A 21,380-nucleotide genomic window follows, 5' to 3' on the forward strand; every position below is an offset into this window, starting at 1 on the left:
AAAGGCTACGACTGAATCAATTTAATAATAATCGGTTAATAAAACAGATAAATGCACAGCTACGAAAATAGCCTACTGGAAATCACAACAGGGGAATTTGCCTCTTTAATTTAAATATATCTGTAGTATTTTGAGGGATCTTTTCAGTGGCAGTTTATGTAACTTTCAGCCATTAATCAATGGATTCGCGAAATTATTGTTATTTTCGTTATCACATTATTTAGGTCTATATACTTCGATTGGTTCCAAAATACGAACGTACAGTGTTAGGCTATAGGCTCTTTAAACAAAATATAAAGTCTAGTTAAAAACAGGTTAATAATCCATCTCATAACCAACAATTGTTCTAGTAATCTTATCTCATTTATTTGTGTTATATATATATATATATATATTATGCAAACAAAAAAATACGTGGTTATTTCTTGAGATAGCATCCCACGTGTTAAGCTACACGTCAAAGAGAGAGACGAGAGAGAGAGGAGAGGAGAGGAGGAGAGAGAGAGAGAGAGAGAGAGAGAGAGGAGAGAGAGAGGAGAGAGAGAGGAGCGGAGAGAGAGAGAGAGAGAGAGGAGAGAGAGAGACAGAGAGAGAGGAGAGAGAGAGAGAGAGAGAGAGAGGAGGAGAGATGAGGAGAGAGAGAGAGAGGAGAGAGAGAGAGAGAGAAGAGAGAGAGATGTCCCTTGATTAGCTGCTCGGTCTCTTATTGCTCATAGTGTCCCGCTCTGCCGGTCTTACCCAAGGGACACGCGCCTTAACCAACGCCAAAATCTCTGAACAAGAGGCAGCAACTTTGTGCATATAGACATTATTATTCTTCAACTCACATTAAGGGTACTATTATCTTTGATATTTAGAGCGATATTAATGGTAGATTTGTAGCTGGACTTGGGCAAGAGTGTAAGCTTGTTGAAGACACTGACGAGCGCGCGCGCGAGCATCTACAGGTGTTTGAGGAGCACAGACACGCGCCAGGCGCGAGCACAGACACGCGACCCCCGACCCGTAAAACAACGTCGCAGAGAAAAAAAAGAGAGTGAGAGAGGGGTGAGAGAGGGAGGGAGAGAGAGAGCAATAGAGAGAGTGTGCAAGAGACGCGGCCGTCCCAAGAATGATGTCCTACATAAAGCAGCCCCATTATGCTGTGAACGGGTTAACACTGTCCGCCTCAGGAATGGACCTGCTCCACACCGCCGTCGGCTACCCAGGTCAGTTTATTCTCATTAATCATTAATGATGTTTGTGTTAGACGTTTTATTCATTTCTTGTGTCCAATGAACTGAAAAAAAGAGGGGGGAAAGCACAACTCAAGTATAGCCTCGTTTTCCTCTTTTATTTGATACGATAGCCTATCCGCATTTCCAATCTACAATTTAAGAAACGGAAATTTATTAAGCGATAGCTTGACCACAGTAACTGCGCTTGCTCACGTAAAAACAAAACGTACTGCCCACGTTCAAACAGAAATAAATTAAGTAAGCACGAGCATTAAGTTTGGAAATATTCGGTTTGAGAAATTTTCTAAATTACCGAGCCTCCCTCACTATTTCCCTCCTCCACACCTCCTCCTGTTGACTTCAGATCTATCTATCTATCTATCTATCTATCTATCTATCTATCTATATATCTATCTATCTATCTATCTATCTATCTATCTATCTATCTATCTATCTATCTATCTATATATCTATCTATCTATCTATCTATCTATCTATCTATCTATCTATCTATCTATCTATCTATCTATCATTTTAACGACTTTAACAAGCTCTTGTTAAAATGCTCAAAACTGATGCTGCACTCTACATGATGACAAGTGGGAAACCTCCCGAAGTTGTTTCAAACCGAGTGATTTTTCATATTTGTATGTATAGCCACTCCGAGGAAGCAGCGTCGAGAGCGCACCACCTTCACTCGCACTCAGCTGGACATTCTGGAAGCTTTGTTCACCAAAACACGCTATCCAGACATATTCATGAGAGAAGAGGTAGCTCTGAAAATCAACCTTCCCGAGTCCAGAGTTCAGGTGAGTCCTCTGATACCTCGCACACATCCTTCTAAACACACCTGCTCTAGTGTCTCTAGCAGAAACCAATGATGTCCATAAAGTAATGCATTTAATTTACTTACCAAACACTTGGTTCCTGTGATTCAAATAAGGTTAACTTTATACCCATGCAACTAAGTATTTGTAAATAAAGTGTGAATCTGATCTAATTTGTTAAATTGCATTTACTGAAAATGACAAAACATTGATGATTAGTGTGTGAGGCCTGTTATTGCTTCAGATCACCACAGATTAGGCATGAGATGGTAGTTTGTATAGTATATACAAAAGGAAAAATTATTCCTTGATCTATAATGAAATGAGCCGTTTGGTTAAATTTGAATTTTTTTTCCTGAGTTAAATTTTGAAATTCATTTTTAACCCAAAAACTTTGTTTGTCCATATTTTACCAAAAATTTTACCCAAATTTCTGTCCAAATTAAAACAATCCAGCATTTCTCAGAGTACATCATTAACTCCACTCTTGTTTCTTCAGGTGTGGTTTAAGAACCGTCGTGCTAAATGTCGCCAGCAACAGCAGCAAACCAGCGGTCAGCCCAAGCCCCGTCCCCCCAAAAAGAAGTCCTCCCCACCCCCTGATCTGACCTCAGACCCTGGCACTAGCTCCTCGGTGGTGGCTGCTCCGACCCCGACCGTGCCCCCTAGCGTTAGCGCAGGCACAGCACCAGTTTCTGTGTGGAGTCCCACTTCTCTCTCCCCCCTTCCTGATCCACTGTGTGGTTCGGGCACCCCCTGTGTGCAGCGTCCCGCTCCATATCCCATGAGCTACGGTCAGCCCTCCACCTACAGCCAGGGCTATGGCTCCTCTCCTTACTTCAGCGGATTGGATTGCAGCCCGTACCTCTCTCCCATGACCACCCAGCTGTCAGCAAGTGGGGGCGCCCCTCTCCCCCTCACCGTGCCCTCCATGGGTGGCTCGCTCAGCCAGTCGCCCTCTCTCTCCTCCCAGGGATACAGCACCGCGTCGTTGGGCTTCAGTTCGGTAGATTGCCTTGACTACAAGGACCAGCAGGCCTGGAAGCTCAACTTCAGCACCGTGGACTGCCTCGACCACAAATTCCAGGTGCTGTAGAAGAGAAAGTGAGAGAGAGAGAGAGAGAGAGAGAGAGAGAGAGAGAAGAGCAAGAGGGAAGGAGAGATGCGTCAAGAGGAAAATGAAACAGAACTATTGCCGGAGACATTGTGATGATGAACAGGACTGAATCAGCGTGATTCATGTGATCTCAGAGGTGAAAATAGGGGCACCCATTGTGGAACAGGTGAAGACTGTTCCTCTGTAATCCAGATCTGCTCTGTGATTGGCTGAGATTGAAGGGACCCCTCAAGTCTACTGATCAGTCATCATTATTAACCATTTACCTCACACATGCACACACCATTAACTTTCACAAAGCATACACACAAACACACTTTGGTTTTAATGGTTTATAAGGACGTGCCATAGGCATAATGTATTTTGTACAGTTAAAACCATTTTTATAAGACCCTACCCTTAAATCCGACCCTCACAGGAAACCTGTGGCACGTTTTGAATGTCAAAAGTATGATTTAAGCATTTTGAATTACAAGGACATAAGGAATGTCCTCATAAACCACCGCAATGTTGTAATTCCTAAGTCATACCCATGTTGTTATACACATGCCTGTCCTTGTAAACCACAAAAACCAGTACACACTGAAACAAAGACATGCACATAACCGGAGGGGAATCTCTCGTGTTTGTTTTTTTCTGCAGATACAGTTAGCTCAATGTTGGACAAAGTTGTTCTTTCTACTTTTTTCATGAGTTTGGTTTGGTTTGTCTGTACTGGGAGGCATTAGGAGTTCTTGTGTTGTGCTTTTAGCTTGCTGTTATTTACGTATTGTTAAATTATGTTAACTTATAACAAATATTGTTGTTTTCTGTTAGTTTGAGTTAATTGTTACTAATTAAACTTCATTTAATGGCATCGTATGCATGCTGTGGACATATGTTTTCTATTTGGGTGACCTTGTGTTGAAAAATGTTGGTGTTTACAATTGTCATTATGTTGCTTTGACTGAACACGTACAGAGGGGAGCTGAAGGTTTTCATTTTTAATTAGTATTACTATTCCATTAATTGTGGCTTTTTTAAAAACATCTGTCCAACAAGAGTTGTCTGACTCTGGTTCTCGTTGATTATGCAAGATAAAGTATCAATGTAATTAATAAAAACATGGCTGGAAACCGCATAGCGAATGAATGGCTTGAGAAAATCCCTTGAAAAGGGTTAAAACATAAATAGTCTGTATTTGTTCCTCAAAGAGCAAGCATGGTAACAATTACCAAGGTTACTTTACTACTGTTTACTTTCCTATATTTTTAGTTTTAAAGGGATGTTCACCTAAAATGTACTCTACCTCGGGTGTTTTCAAATCTTTATGAGTTTTTTTTATTCTGTTGAACACAATAATAGATATTTTGAAGAAAGCTGAATTGACTTCCATAGTAAGAAAAGCAAATACTATTAGTCAGGGGTGTCCAAACTCGGTCCAGGAGGGCCGGTGTCCAGCTGAGTTTAGCTCCAACTTGCTTCAACACACCTGCCAGGAAGTTTTTATTATATCTAGTAAGAGCTTGATTAGCCGGTTCAGGTCTGTTTGATTAGGGTTGAAGCTAAACTCTCCAGGACACTGGCACTCCAGGTTTCAGTTTTGGGTAAACTATTCCTTAAAGTGAAACCATCTAAAGACTGAAACAAATAAAAAAACCCTCGTAATATCAGAATACATGCATTTATGGCTCTAACGGGGAACTTTGAGTTCTCACCAAGACAACTGCCATTTCAATTTGTAATAAACTTTGAACTGATTTAACCGAATGATCTGACAGCAGATTTTTTCAGACCCACTTGGGCTCTTGAAGCATGCAGTGTAAAGACTGCCATTCTTCCAGCATCCTCTTCTGTCGCAGTGACCCGCTGAGGTCGAACACACAGGTGGCTGCTCACGGGAGGCATCTGGGGGTCCAGAAGGTTGTTGCGATGCTGTTGTCTGGTAATCGTGTTGCTGTGATGGTGTGGTGTGGATTGCTCCGCCCATAGAGCCGGGTGTGTGGGGTTATTTTAGCCAATGACCCAGAGAGCACCTCAATCTCCTTACTGCCGACAGAACACTACCCTAAAGCAATTAAACAGGATTACCGAGCCTCCCTCACTCTTTCCCTCCTCCACACCTCCTCCTGTTGACTTCAGATCTATCTATCTATCTATCTATCTATCTATCTATCTATCTATCTATCTATCTATCTATCTATCTATCTATCTATCTATCTATCTATCTATCTATCTGTCTTTTAGTCAACTCTAGTGTCCATCAGTCAATTGTTCAATTGGCCTTCACTACCATTTTCTCTAATTGGATTAAACATTAGAATCAGCATTATGACTACAGGGATTCTCTGAGGTTTCTTTGGACATCTAATAATGGCTTTGCGTTCTTTTGTCTTAAACAATATTTAATTCTGTTTCTTAATAATGTTTTTTTTTTTTAATTTCCAGAATTTTAACATTTACTGGTTGTCACATTTCTGAAATAAAGCGTGAACTTTATACAGTTACATTTATAAATGTGGTACACACACAAAAATGAGCGTACGCCACCAACCATGGAAAATTTGTGATCTATACAAAACAAACTTGATAGGAAATTGTGTCCACCTTTACGTAAATATATTTTACAACTTAAATATTGACTAAAGTGAACCACTTTAAATGATAATTTGCGCCATTATCATTCATAAATAAATGAATTGTATTATTAGTGTAGAAAAATACCCTAGGTGTTTTAAAACAAAATGGAAAGTGAGTAATAAAAGTCTATTTTTAAATGCCAATTGGTTTGGTATTTGGTTTAAAGTGCTCTTAATTAGGGAGCACTTGATTATCTTAATTATCTAATTTAATTAGGGAACAAATACAAAAATGTTCTTAAATTTGATGTATAGCTTTTTTTCTGAGTAATGAAAATACCAACTAAAATGTTAGTTTAACTTAGGGATGTTCAAACTCCGTCCTGAAGGCCTAGTGTTCTGCAGATTTTAGCTCCATCTTGCTTCAACACACCTGCCAGAATGTTTCTAGAAAGCCTAGTAAGAGCTTGGTTAGTTAGTTCAGGTGTGTCTGATCGGGTTGGAATTAAACTTTGCAGGACACCGGCCCTCCAGGACCAAGTTTGGACTTCCCTGGCTTAACTATAGTTTGTGTAGCAGAAAAATATCTTCTGTATTAAAAAAAGGTGCATGTAAATCAGGAATCACTGTGCAGCGTCATAATATTAATTCATTGTAATTTTAATCTTTATTTTTTGTTTTAATTATTTACAATACATTTTTGCATGTTTTTTATATAATATAATATAATATCCATTATTAAAAGTACATTAGATAATACTATAGTTCTACTTCTGTGATTGGTGTACAAACAATAAAATGGTGTAAAAATAAATTCCTAACATGTTTTAGAGTGAGTGTGTGTATATATATATATATATATATATATATATATATATATATATATATATATATATATATATATATTATATATATATATATATATGTATAATTCTATTATTATTTTTTGTTTGTTTGTTTGTTTTTGTGAAACGCTCCAAACATTTTTTTTTTTACAGTTATTTAAAAATTTGTTTTTACAAATGACAAATAATTCTACAGAGTGCAAAGATCCATAACTGGGAAATGTACTTGTAATCTCTTAGTGAAAATAGTTTTTATTCCACTGCTCAGTGTATATATGCACTTGTAGAGCACTGTATACATGAATACACAACTTGTATTGGTGATAATAAAATGACTTGGAGTATAACCAAATTAAAAAGCAATGTTCTTTCTACAGGGGGTTACTCTCTGTACTTAATTTGTACTCTAATTACTTCTTATTCTACATTAGTTTAACAGTTCACTTTCTCTTGTTTCTTTATGTATTTCTCTCATAAGACTTGCTTTATGTAGACAGTAAAAAATGAATTCTGTCACTCTAAACATACTGAAATTTCTCTCTATCTCGCTCTCCTCTGTGCCATCTTTCATGCCCTCTCTCTCTCCATCCACCCCCCCACCACTCCTGAGTGCTTCATAATCCCACACTGACCTGAATAAAACCACAAGCACTCATTACCAGGACCGTGTGTGTGTGTGTGTGTGAGTGTGTGTACAAGTGTGTGTGTACACATGCACACAAATAATTATGTATGGGTCACAATGAACATTTTTAATTTCGAAAAGTTTAACCTGATGAGTATAAACATTTCTCTGTCTGAAACTTCTCTTAATAGTAATTAAAAGAGAACGACACTAAAAGTAAAAGACCCCAACCCCAGAAAACGACAAGAGAGATTATTCCCTTTCTTCACTTATCTATCTATCTATCTATCTATCTATCTATCTATCTATCTATCTATCTATCTATCTATCTATCTATCTATCTATCTATCTATCTATCTATCTATCTATCTATCTATCTATCTATCTATCTATCTATCTTCTTTTAGTCAACTCTAGTTTCCTCTCCCCCTCCCTGTTTCTCCAGATATTAATCTCTCTCTCTCTCTCTCTCTCTCTCTCTCTCTCTCTCTCTCTCTCTCTCTCTCTGTATGTGACAGATTGTCTGTAGTTCATGCAAGAAGACAAAAGGAGAAGCTGCTGAGCCTTCAATTCTAACAAACCACACACAACCCACATACAAATACACACACTTACACATAACCTACAAACCAGCCTGTGAACACATATGCTTAACTGGAAAAATATACCCTCTTACCATGTTACATACTCATCTAGACCTGAAGCTATACAACTGTGCACATGTTTCAGATTAAAGTCAAGCTCCAACTTTAAGAAAATACACTACAAACGCAATTTTTAGATCTTTTTCCTATAAATTATTATTATTATTTTAATTTCTAAATGTAAATAAAACAACCAAAATACACTTTAACGTTTACTTATCTCACTTTATCATTTTTTGTCTGCAGATTTAGATTACAGCACTTTGGTCAAGCTGTACATTATGTTTCCTGTAATATATAATATATATTTTTTAATTTATTACCTCTACTATATATATATATATAGTAGAGGTAATAAATTAAAAAATATATATATAGTTGAAGTCAACACATTTTATAAACATAATAGTTTTAATAACTCATTTCTAATAACTGATTTATTTTATCTTTGCCATGATGACAGTAAATAATATTTGACTAGATATTTTTCAAGACACTTCTATACAGCTTGAAGTGACATTTAAAGACTTAACTAGGTTAATTAGGTTAACTAGGCAGGTTAGGGTAATTAGCTGAAATAAAACAAATAAGACATTCTCCAGAAGAAAAAATATTATCAGACATAATGTAAAAATTTCTTTGCTCTGTTAAACATTATTTGGGAAATATTTAAAAAAGAAGAAAAAATTCAAAGGGGGGCGAATAATTCTGACTTTAACTGTATATACACACACACACACACACACACACACACACACACACACACACACACACACACACACAAACACACACACAAACACACACACACACACACACACGCAAAACAAGAACGAACACTGGCTTGTACTGTAGACACAAAAAAGACAATATAAAGGAAATAGTCACAAAACATACAATCAAAACTAGAAAGGGTATATAACTTAAACCTCAGAGGGGTCATTGGATTGCTCTTGACATATAGATTTGTCAAATGTTAACTCTTCTTTTTTTCTCTGAATATTTTTCTCCAGCATAGAGCCATCTCCAGTGGGCTATATGCACAGCTAGTGTTTTTCAGCCAATGTTAAACTTCTGGTGAAAGGTTGAAGCCGTCAGGATCAGCAAGTGAGTAAAGAACTCCATTGAAAATACTGGGGTAAAATAAACTCATATTTTAAAGACATGGAGGGGGAAAGTGGAATTGAATACAATAATATATATCGAAATCGTATACCGAAAGAAATCAGTTCTTACACGTGGAAATTTTATAATGGAAAGACAGTTCACCATAAAAGCTGGAATTAAAAGCCGAAATTAAAAGTCTGTGTGCATATAGCCCATTCAGCAACACTTACATGCATACAAAACTTTATAGTTTTATTTTCCATATGTTTATACAGAGGGATAAGTTCACAGAATTATTAGCTGAATATATTATTAGCTGATTATATTTCTTTCTATAAAAAACTATCATTTGTAATAGTGTATGTATATGTATTAAAACTATTATACAGGGTTTACTTAATTATGGAGAGATGCCTCATTAAATAATATATTATGTCAAAAAAACTATCTTATTTTAAATCTGACTTTGTCCAAAATTGATTTTGTATCATAGATTATTTACTCATCCTCCACTTGTCAGTTGAACACAGAGTATACATTAAAGCAAGTTGGAAAAAGCAGCCATTGACTTCTCTATGATTTTTGTTCCTGCTATGGATGTCAATGACTGCATTTCTTCAACATTCTTCAGAATATCTTGCTTTGTGTTAAACAGAAAAAAGAAATTTAATTTTAGAAATAGTTTAAAGGTATGTGTGTGAGTAAATTAGCATTTTTTGGGTGAACAGAATTACAAAAAAAGTTAGCAATTCTTAAAGAAATCAATAAAATTAGCAGTTATGTTGATGATTATTATTAGTATTTTGTACTCTAGTTGTGTTGGCTTTAGAGGTTCAAAAGAGAGGTGAAGTTCTCCTGTGTGACAGATTTGAGAATGACAGAAAGACTAAGAAAAATACAAATCAAACGAGTGTATTGTGATCCTTACCCCCGTTCAAATTATATATATATATATATATATATATATATATATATATATATATATACAGTACATCTGGAAAGTATTGGATCATTTATGTCCTTAAAATTCTACACACAATACCCCATAATGACAATGTGAATTTTTTTTTTGAAATTGTTGTAAATTTATTAAAAATAAAAAACCTGAAAAATGACATGTACATAAGTATTGACAGCCTTTGCCGTGAAGCTCTAAATTGAGCTCTGGTACATTCTGTTTCCACTGATCATTCTTGAGATATTTCAGCAGCTTAACTGGAGTTCACCTGTGGTAAATTCAGTTGATTGGACATGATTTGAAAAGGCATACAACTGTCTATATAACGTCCCAGGGTTGACAGTGCATGTCACCAGGACTCTTCCTAGAGTGATCGGGGGAGAAGGGCCTTAGTCAGGGAGGTGATCAATAACCCGATGGTCACTCTGTCTGAGCTCTAGCGTTCTTCTGTGGAGAGAGGAGAACCTTACAGAAGGACAGCCGTCTGTGCAGCTATCCATCAATCAGGCCTGTATCGTAGAGTGGCCAGACGGAAGCCACTCCCGCCTGGAATTTGCCAAAAGGCATCTGAAGGACTCTCAGACCATAAGAAACAAAATTTTCAGGTCTGATGAGACTAAAATTGAACACTTTGGAGTGAATGCCAGGCGTTACGTTTGGAGAAAATCAGGCACCGCTCATCACCAGGCTAATACCATCCCTACAGTAAAGCATGGTGGTGGCAGCATCATGCTGTGGGGATGTTTTTCAGCAGCAGGAACTGGAAGACTAGTAAGGATAAGATGAATGCAGCAATGTACTCAGACTGGGGCGACAGTTCATCTTCCAGCAGGACAATGACCCAAAGCACACCGCCAAAATATCAATGGAGTGGCTTCACAACAACTCTGGGAATGTCATTGAGTGGCCCAGCCAGAGCCCAGACTTAAATCCTATTGAACATTTCTGGAGAGATCTGAAAATGGCTGTGCACCGTCATTTCCCATTCCACCTGATAGAGCTTGAGAGGTACTGCAAAGAGGAATGGGCAAAAATTCCCAAGGACAGGTGTGCCAAGCTTGTAGCATCATATTTAAAAAGACTGGAGGCTGTAAATGCCGCCAAAGGTGCATCAACAAAGTGCTGAGCAATACTTTTAATAAATTTGCAACAATTTCCAAAAATCTTTTTTCACATTGTCATTATGGGGTATTGTGTGTAGAATTTTGAGGAAATAAATTATTTTTATCCATTTTGGAATAAGGCTGTATGTGAAAAAATGTGGAAAAAGTGAAGCGCTACTATATATATATATATATATATATATATATATATATATATATATATATATATATATATATATATATATATATATATATATATATGAATTTAAAAGCTTACAAATAGACATGACCTTAACACTTTTGATTGACTTTCTCTTCTTCTTTTAATTTTTTTTTTTTTTTACTTTTTGTGTGAATCTACGTGGGTTTTTCCAAATTAATTTAACACGTGTCTTTGTTTTATAATTACAGTGGATACTTCCGTTATTTCCTCAAATATACTGGAAGTGAAACGTGACTACTCAACATCTGAGAGGCTCATTCTTGTAACATGACCTTAAGACAGCTTAAAATATTATCTGTTCTAATTAAATATATTATAAAGAATATTTTTAATGATTAAAAGTAAACTAATTGTAGAGTTAGACAATGAAAACATTGAAACCAGGACCTCGTAGCACGTACTCACAGCAGTCATTTACAATTCGGGAAAACACCGTCAGACATTCAGAAAAGATAACATTGCACGTCACAAAATAGCAAAAGTTTCAAAAGGGCGTGTTGTAATGAAGTGTTACAGTTTTTCATATCTGTACAGCTATAATATAACATTGTGTCTAGGCTACTGCTAGTTAATGAAGTAAGTCTAAACTGCTACATAAAGGACTGCAGATTCGACTACCAGAAATATAGGCCTACTTTCACTATGGATAAATGTTCGACAATATTTAAAAAAATATATTTAGATTCTGCCATTTTTGTAAAGTGTTTATGGGACAACTAAGTACATAGCCTAATGTATTATTTGTTAAGCTAGCATCAGTGGAAATGTTTAACCTATGTGAATTACAACATACCCCGCGCTAGTGGACGCCCTGTTACCCCTAAAGGTAAACAAATGCTTAAAAAAAGCTTTGAATTTAAACAATGTAAGTTCATTAAACCGTTACCATTGAGACAGGCGATAACAAATACACATACAAACTGTGATGTAAAATCGTCAACTGGTTGTGGGTCTTGTTGAAAGAGTGTGTGTGGCTCACCTGTGTCTCGCGGTCGTTGAATCCCGTTGGAAAGAAACGGCTCCCTCTACTGGTCCTGTGGTCATATAGAACATACTTTCATAAAATATTAGATGAAAAATTACCTTAGTAATGTATAGTAAATACTAGAGTACTCCAGCCGTACAACAGTAAAGTGTTTTATAGTACTGTATACATAATTTTAACAAAAGTGTCTGGAACTTAAAATGTAATGGAAATAAAGCATTTTTAACATTTTTGTAAACTATCTGATATTTACACAGCCATAATTATAAAAAAAATAGAAGTAGCCTACTAGTAATAGTAGCAGTAGTAATTGCAGAATGGATAAATTAACATTTAATCAAAATAATCCAATGCATTGGGTTAAAATACCCCATAGTTTGGAAGGTGCTCTAATAACCAGTAGTTGGGTTATATGTTGGGGTATTTTTAACCCAACTATCTTAACTGAGTATATATAATATACCTCACTTTTTAACAAATTAACTATTAAATGTATTTTTATGCTATTTGCACAAATATTGAATGTGCAAACTGCAGAGATTTATCAGGCTTTTAAAAATCTTTGGATTAGATTCACTGCACACATTTACATTACTCTTATAGTGCACATATTGGTTAATGCAGTACATGAATATTTTATTTGACTAGCACAGTGGTTTCTTCATAAACACAAGCCTAAATACAGATTTTCAGTTAACCACCAGGTTGTGGCTCAGACTGACCAGTTTTTATGCTATTTAAAGCTTTTGATTTTGGGGAAAATCATTCATCGAGAAATCGACAAGAAATCCCACAGTATAATAACCAGGTTTAAATTATCATAATTCATTTGTTAATTGAAAGCTACTGAATGAGGGATTATCTGTTTCTTGAAAACTTAATCAATCAGTGTTTACATATTTATATGTCTTTAAATCTCATGTGCTCAGATCATGTGTGTGTGTGTGTGTGTGTGTGTGTAAATAAAACTCAACTGACACTGTTTGTGTAACATCTATTTATTACCACCAGAATATGAGAAATTTGGAAAATACAAAGATCAGCTTATTTCAATTTCCGAATAAGAAAAATAAAAGCACAAACATGAGGTTACATTGTGTATCACGAAGAAAGGGAAGGAGCAAAGTTCTACCCAAACAAAGTGAACGACTCAGTACTAGAGTTCATCTAAACATAAGGAATATTTTTGCTACACTCTGTGACTCTAATGCCGATCTTTAATTTGACAAAATTGGAATTTATAGAGTGGAAAAAACGAGAGAAAAAGAGTGAGAAAGACGAAGGAGGAAAGGGAGAGCTGGATGTTAGTTGAACAGTGAGGTTGAATGAGAGGCTGGTTTAGAGCGCCCCCCTGTGGCTGCCTGAAGTTATAACAGGAGGAGCAGGATCGGCTTTCACTACAACATGAATAAAGAAAATAAACTGATTCTCGGCGGATTAATCATTTCTTTCCCCTAAAGAACAATTTATGTATGCATTGTAAAAAACAAAAAAGAAAAGACACCATATCAACAATAATAGTAATCATCAATATTACAAGTAACAACCTTTTAACCAATAGATGCTGGTTTGCAGTTGAATACGATTCTGCTTTGCTGATCACATCACCCACAGACACTCACACAGAGAAGAAGCCTGAGCCCACACCCACCTCCACTATGAAGGGCCAAGTGAGAACTGAAAAAGCACTGGATGGATTAAGGAGAACAGAGAGGCCGGGATTAAACTGTGGTTGGGGTTCTGGAGGAGGTTTCAGGTGGACTGAGGCAGTTTTAGTAGCACCCTGCTGTGGAAGTTTCCGCTCCCCTTAAGCAGACTGACCCCAGACACCACCCTGTTTTCTCTCAGGACAGTGGAGTAAGTGTGAGTGCAGGTTGAAGCTTCTTCTCATTACGTGCATGTTGAATGTGTGGCCCTGAACCGGGCATTAGTGGACCTCGTTTGGGCTCCATATGTGACCGTGTTTGAGTATGCGTCTTTGTTTGTGAGTTTGTGCACATGCATGTGTGTGTGTGATCAGCAGCACCTGTTACATGCACATATAGGTACCCTACGCGTCATTTTAGACAGCACTAGCAGACTGAGACAAAGTTACTCCCCATCACTGATACTCTAAACTCTACCAAGAAAAGCAGGAGGAGAACAAGTGGAGAGACAGAAAGAAATAAAGAGGACGATAGAAAGAGAGGGAAAGTTTAAGCACGCTCTCCACGGATGCGGCGTGCCAGCTGGATGTCTTTGGGCATGATGGTGACACGCTTGGCATGGATGGCACACAGGTTAGTGTCTTCAAACAGACCCACCAGGTATGCCTCGCTGGCCTCCTGCAAGAATACACGCAAAGGCAGTGCGTTAGATAGGTCTGAACATGTCAACAAAGTAAAAAAAGGCATGATCAATTGTGGCAGTCACCCTGGAAAGAAATGGATCATCCACTTACGTCTGAGCTTCAGATCTCATGCATAGTTTGTGTTCCAGGTGTCAAACTTTATCTTAATTTACTGTTGTACATCGCAGGTGACGAGATTTGTTTTAATTATTTAATTGACATCACAATTACACTAGACGAAAAATGCATTTATTTAAGTGTTTTAGCAGACTTTTTCTTACACCTGTCCACGGGAGGCTTGACATAAAATGAAAATAAAATAGACACATACACAACATTATAATTCTCTACATGAAATTGTTAAAAAGCAAAGTTGGCATGATCAAACAAACTAATAGTAAATTATTTTTGTAAATACTGCTGTTTTGTTTTTTACCACTTTTAGATGCACCAAATCATTTATATTACTTTGTAATTTCAGGCTAACAGGTAAATCATTCCACCATTTGGTTCCCTTAACAGAGAAAACAGACTGACCAAAAGAGGTCTTACACTTTTGTACAAGACAGTCACCATTAGCTGTTGCTCATGTGACTCTGTGAGAGGTTTGATGCCTACTGATTAGATCAGAAAACAGCATTGGAACATGATTATTTAAACATTGAAAAACCAATATATGATAATTCAATTTAATAAAACTATCATCACTAAAAAGGCTATGTTTACATAAAACCTCATAATGATGCCATCACATAGGCTTGTTTATATATGGAATCAATAGGCTTTAATGTGGTTAAAGAGGCTTGTGAACATGATGTAATGCAATGTGAGAGAATATGATCGTGTGCATGCATAATTGTGCAGTTTGATATGTTCAAAATCTTCTAATAAAACGAAAACAGTTTAGACTTGGCTTGACCTTCTTACACATTTTGTTAACATGACTATTAAATGTTAAATTCATGTCTAGAGTTATCCCAAGATACTTAAATTCGTTCACTTCTTCAATAACTTTATTTTTTATCAGCACCTCAAATGTTTCCCTTGCAGGTCTATTTCTTATGGAGAAGCACATAGAAACTGTCTTCTTGACATTTAACGTTAAATGAGACAGCTCAAGCCATCTTGAATATGTTGTAAAGCCTGAGTCAGTTGCTCACCTGCCCAGAAAAGTTAAATTAAAAATGAGAAGATACATACATTAAAAACGATGAGAGAGAAGATACGGATAAGTTTCACAGTGGAGTTGCCATTAAATAACAACAACACTGCTCAGTGGTCAGCACTTTTGTGATGTAATGATGCTTTGTCTATAAGGTGGAAATCTCACTTCAGGCCCTACCTCAAATGGCACACTGAGCCCTTGTGGTCTTTTTTGGAGTCAGATATAATGTGATGTAAATCTATTGTGATGTAAAACTATTTGTGCCACAAAGGTGGCACATAATAGCACCGTTCCGAAAGGAACACTCTGCATTCTTGTGGAATTAATGGACACACCGAAATGACTGCCATTGTACAAAATAGCAAGTGCACATAAAGTGTCCCATTTGGGATTAAGCAATAAAGAATGTCCAAGCAAGTGTGCTGGACCTCACATCTTTGTGGACACTGGCCATCCAGAAGCAGGACCAGACAGCACTGTGCCTGCTATACGCACCTGCAGTGCACCAATAGCGGCGCTCTGGAAACGCAGGTCAGTTTTGAAGTCCTGGGCAATCTCTCGAACCAGACGCTGGAATGGCAGCTTGCGGATCAGCAGCTCAGTGGACTTCTGATACCGACGAATCTCACGCAAAGCCACAGTTCCAGGCCTGCAAACAAAAATATGCTTAATTTTATGCTTAACCGCAGTGGCAAACCCCTTTTTAGCTGTTGTAAGTCTGAAATCACACCTGTAGCGATGGGGTTTCTTGACTCCTCCAGTAGAGGGAGCGCTCTTGCGGGCAGCTTTGGTAGCCAGCTGCTTACGAGGAGCTTTTCCTCCAGTGGACTTACGAGCAGTCTGCTTTGTACGGGCCATTGTTAGTCAATATCACCTGAGGAAAAGGAAAACAAGTCAGGAATGTGAAACATTAACAAGTTAACAAGCTTAATTTAGCAGTTTAATATTAAACGTTGAGAGTTACGCAAACACGCTACATAAGTGAGTAAACCTCTGCTTAAAATAGCGTCTCTAGTTTTACATTTGTCTTGGTGTTTGACTCCCTGCCCCATATGCTATTTCAAGCCGTTTCCCCCTGCACGTCACATTAACCGCAATAAATAAATGCAACCAGTCAGGAAAGACTGAAACGACCTTTCAGCCAATCACAGACGACAAAAAAACAACAATAAATCAGTAGCCAGTAGCATTTGAGGAGCACAATAAATGAACCAATCCCAGACCGTTCTGCTAGTTGTGGGGGCAGATCAGCCCGCCTAAGCCCCGCCCTAAACCGCAAGATTATGGCTGCAATTTGAACGGCAACTGGAGAGAGTCCGTGCACTGAGGCACAGGGGAGGACGCAAACTTTAAAATAAATTTCAAAATCTAAAGCATAAACTGCGAAAAACACATCGAAATACGATAGCAGGCATCCTTGGGCAACTATATAGCCGCTTAGAACGAATGTCCGCTGCGAATTTACGCCGTTTAACCGAAGTAAACAGAGGCATACGAAAGTGGGACGGATTTCAGTGTCCTCCGACGCGAAAAGGAGAGCCTATTTTCTCTCGCGTCTCGCCATCGGCTTTTCATTTTCAGACGATGAGATTTTAACGTTTTAACGCTTAAAATAAACACCATTCTGCAGGAAAGTTTTACAAAGCGGTTGAAAAGTACATCAGAAAGAAGACAGTGATGCACTTGGGCACTTACCTCAGGTGAACGTGTTTTAATTCGCGCGGTGAAATATGTGCTCTGCTTGTCTGGCAGTGTCAGTATTTACTATCTCACACACAATGGGAGCAGGGCGGCCAGAGCCAAAATGGCCGCGATGTCAATCATTTTCTCCCAGAATGCACTTCAATAAAACAGTAAACACAAAAATATCAAATTTTACAGTGCCAAGTCCATTACGATTTTCCGCTTTATCTTAGTCAAATTTAAATGTTGTATTTACTATGAAGCATTTAAGTGGTGTGATTCAGACGGGATTTTACTCCTTTTCTTTTGTTGTTTTTTCTTCGAGGTCAATGGGTTTTGAGACAGGGTAATGGGTTCATCCACTGCTGGTTATATAACAATAACCGCTATTCTGTAATTTTAATACTAGTAGTAGAATCTTTAATTGTAGCTTCACTAGTCATTTTCAGGGTTTTAATGCTAGTAATAGTAGACTAAATCTTTATTTGTAACTTCACTGGCCATTTCCCCCTACAGCATCGATATACATAACTTAAAACACAACCATAAACCATCTGGGTACATATAATTTTTGTACATTTTAATGAGATATATTATTGCATTCAGATTGTTATTACTATCACATATTCAATCTCTTCGATTTACAATAGTCTATGTACTATTTGCAGAATTGTTGTATCATGTGAGTACTGACCAGATAATCCAAGAACAGTCATAAACAGTTTTACTATTTTCAGACTGACATTCAAAGCCAGCCTACAACCAATAAGCTCTTAACCAAAGGCTGCATTCCTGTCTCAAACGCTTGCTTTCTTTAAGGCTTCAGTGACATTTCAGGAAGGATGTGCCATTTACTACGTATTAAAACCCACTGGGTTTATTTTTATGTGCCTCATAATAGTTGCATATGTACAAATGCACTCTGCTACTAAATACAGTTAGGCTACAAGATCTTATGGGGCTGTAATATAATATAGCGTGGTGAGTGATTGTCTCAAGAGTAATGAAAGCTTTTAGTTAAGGATAAGAGAGTCTCGAAGGCTAAAAGTGCTTTGAAGTCTTTAATCAGACACTCTCTAATTCATGTTTAAAGTGGCTAATGCATTAGAAACATTTTAGCAGAAGGTTAGCAATGGCTGCTGGGTAAAAGCATAATTTATTTACCCATTTTTGTTTATATTTGAAGTTAAAGAATGCACAGCATATAGCAGTTTTATAGCTTTGTGCGTTTATTTCCAAACCCTAGTGTAGTGTAGTGTGTTTTAAAATATGTTTAATATTTTGTATGACCTCCCTGGTTTTCGTTTTCATTGGAAATATTTAGGATATTTTTAGCAAATATATTCTCTAATACAGTGTGCTCATTTTTGCTAAATGATCTTGATTTAGTAAATCAGAATAGTTTATATTTTGGTTTTGACTAATTTAACATAATTCCAATAAACCAATAAAAATATATCTCATTGTATGGGATCCCAAAGAAAAATATATTTTAAATGCGAGATGGGTGTTTGTCTGTGAAATCTGTTGGTGTAATCATTCATACTGTGCACTATATGACCAATGTTATTTTGGGATGCAATATAAATCTACTGCAATATATATATATGTTGGACGTGTTTATGCCACAGTAACCGTGAGCCTTCCTCCTATTATTTTCAGATTAATTACATACAACCCAAGACGCCCCTCTGAGATGCATGGTGTAGAATGGAAATACAGATGGTAACACTGCAAATTCAGCATTTTTATTGCACAATTTTTCATCTCACTTCCTTGTATGTTCCTCCAGGGAAAATAAGGTTCATTCAGTGCTTCTTCCTGCTACCAACTGCAGTGCTTTTTATAAACAACAGAGAGCACTGTTCTCCTGAAAATCTCCAGCAGGCCATCAAGAGTTGATGAAGTGGTGGGCTCATTCATACAAACTGCAATGCTGAGGAGTTTGTTTCATTCATTTCTCAAAAAAAAAGTATTCACTGCAGCAACACTTCAAGATCTTTTTTTATTAATTGGTGTTTTTACAGCGAAAAGTTGTAAAATCGCGAATACTGAAGTATGAGGACAAAAACCTGATATATACACCACCTCACCAATAACTTTAGGTGTGGTAAGTGTAGTATAAGTGGGATAACTGACTTAATTGTTCTAGTGAATTGTTAGATAATAATCACAACATCAGGTGTGCATTTAATTGTTAAACTGCCTATTTTTAGTTATTTGTTCCCAATAAAAACACAAAGCGACACTTTTTTGGCTGTCAAATCAATCAAATCAAATTACTTTTTTTCTTGTCACGTGTACTATGATGAGTGAAAAGCTTAGGTGCTGGCTCCAAACAGCGCAAAATACAACAACATACTCCCAAAAAACAAAACAAAACACTATGCAATTAGCAATGTTGACAGTAATACGTAGAAGACAACTAATAGGTGTACACATAGTCTGGCTGTTGGTGGGAAATTATTGTAGGCAATGTTGTTTAAGGTTATCCCTTTTTTTTGAGAAGGGTAGAATGTCTGTTTTTCCCAACCCTAAACCCAACCTCACAGTAACCTGTTGTGTTTTATTTAATATCTATTACACTGACAACAACCCTAAACCCAGCCCACTTGGTGGTCTCCAGGCTGATTTTTTAAAAGAGAAATGTACATAGCAGCATTCCAACTCAATTCCTAGAGGGCCACAGCTCTGTAGCTCCAACCACCTCCAACTCACAACTGATTAATAATAAGGATGTCCCATTCAAGTTTTTTGCCCTCAAGTCAGAGTCGTTTGATTTTGAGTATCTACCGATACCAAAACCCAATCTGATGCGAAACAGATCCAGGATGTTTAATTTAATTCAATTTATTTTAACATTCAACAACTCTGTTTACAAACAGAGCACCTCTTTTAGGTAGCTTGAACATTCAAGTAATAAATAGCATAAATTCTTCAATTTTGGACTTTAGTGCAACAATTAATATATACAGTTGGGAGTCAGGATTATTAGCCCCCCTTTTGATTTTTTTTCTTTTTTAAATATTTCCCAAATGATGTTTAACAGAGCAAGGAAATGTTCACAATATGTCTGATAATATTATTTCTTCTGGAGAAAGTCATATTTGCTTTATTTCGGCTAGAATGAAAACTGTTTTTAATTTTTAAAAAAACATTTTAAGGTCAAAATTATTAGCCCCTTTGAGCTACATTTTTATTCTATAGTCTACAGAACAAACCATTGTTATACAATAACTTGCCTAATTACCCTAACCTGCCTAGATACCCTAATTAGCCTAGTTAAGCCTCTAAAATTTCACTTTAAGCTGTATAGAAGTGTCGTGAAAAATATCTAGTAAAATATTTACTGTCATCATGGCAAAGATAAAATAAATCAGTTTTTAGAGATGAGTTATTAAAACTATTATTTTTAGAAATGTGTTGAAAAAAATATTTTCTTCACAAAACAGAAATTGGGGAAAAAATAAACAGGGGCTAATACCTCAGGGCGGCTAATAATTCTGGCTTCAACTGTATTTAAAAAAAACAAATAGCATCTCAACTTAAAATACCCAGCAGGCAATCCCAAGTGCACATATCTCACAGTTTGCTATGGCAATATTGTCATCATCAACTTAATAATACCTCCAGACCACAGATACTCACTCTTTCCCCTTCAAGCTGCTTTCGTGCCGGCATTTAACCAATAGTGTCTCTGCAACAAAGTGATGTCATGCCGCACGAGTTGGTGTTTCTGTGTAAAGTTAAGAAAGAGGTTTAACTCTGTGCCACCGCATAACTAGCTGCGGCATTCAAGGAATCAAGTTTGAGACCCATGATTTAGACAAAAGGTGGCAGACACTTCTGGGGCACTCAAATGTGAAATGTTATTACATATCCATGGTTGTTAGCACCTTGTGATTAATATATTTAATATTTATCATCAGTTTCCATTTTAAATATGATTTTATTTGAGAGCTTTTGAGCAAAATTTCTCATGCACACCATAAGAATG

General features: G+C 36.9%; 2 protein-coding genes across 3 annotated transcripts; one reads left to right on the forward strand and one right to left on the reverse strand.

Moving 5' to 3' along the window:
- The first annotated feature begins 1,111 nt into the window (after positions 1–1,111).
- crx (cone-rod homeobox) lies at positions 1,112–3,140 on the forward strand. The gene is made up of 3 exons (XM_056456970.1): positions 1,112–1,208; positions 1,875–2,026; positions 2,544–3,140. Exons 1-3 carry the CDS (start codon positions 1,112–1,114, stop codon positions 3,138–3,140), a joined length of 846 nt encoding a protein of 281 aa, XP_056312945.1.
- A 10,048-nt stretch (positions 3,141–13,188) lies between these two features.
- On the reverse strand, positions 13,189–17,504 carry h3f3c (H3 histone, family 3C). 2 transcript variants are annotated; one of them, XM_056458137.1, is made up of 4 exons: positions 17,396–17,504; positions 16,431–16,574; positions 16,196–16,349; positions 13,189–14,530 (listed from the first exon to the last, which is right to left on the reverse strand). In XM_056458137.1, the coding sequence occupies exons 2-4, from the start codon at positions 16,556–16,558 to the stop codon at positions 14,402–14,404; spliced, it is 411 nt and encodes a 136-aa protein (XP_056314112.1). In that variant the 5' UTR covers positions 16,559–16,574; positions 17,396–17,504; the 3' UTR covers positions 13,189–14,401. The 2 variants fall into 2 exon arrangements, with proteins under 2 accessions (XP_056314112.1, XP_056314111.1); XM_056458136.1 differs by having other exon boundaries at positions 16,196–16,574.
- Positions 17,505–21,380: the final 3,876 nt, after the last annotated feature.

This window comes from Danio aesculapii, chromosome 5, assembly GCF_903798145.1.
Source record: "Danio aesculapii chromosome 5, fDanAes4.1, whole genome shotgun sequence".
NCBI lineage: Eukaryota > Metazoa > Chordata > Actinopteri > Cypriniformes > Danionidae > Danio > Danio aesculapii.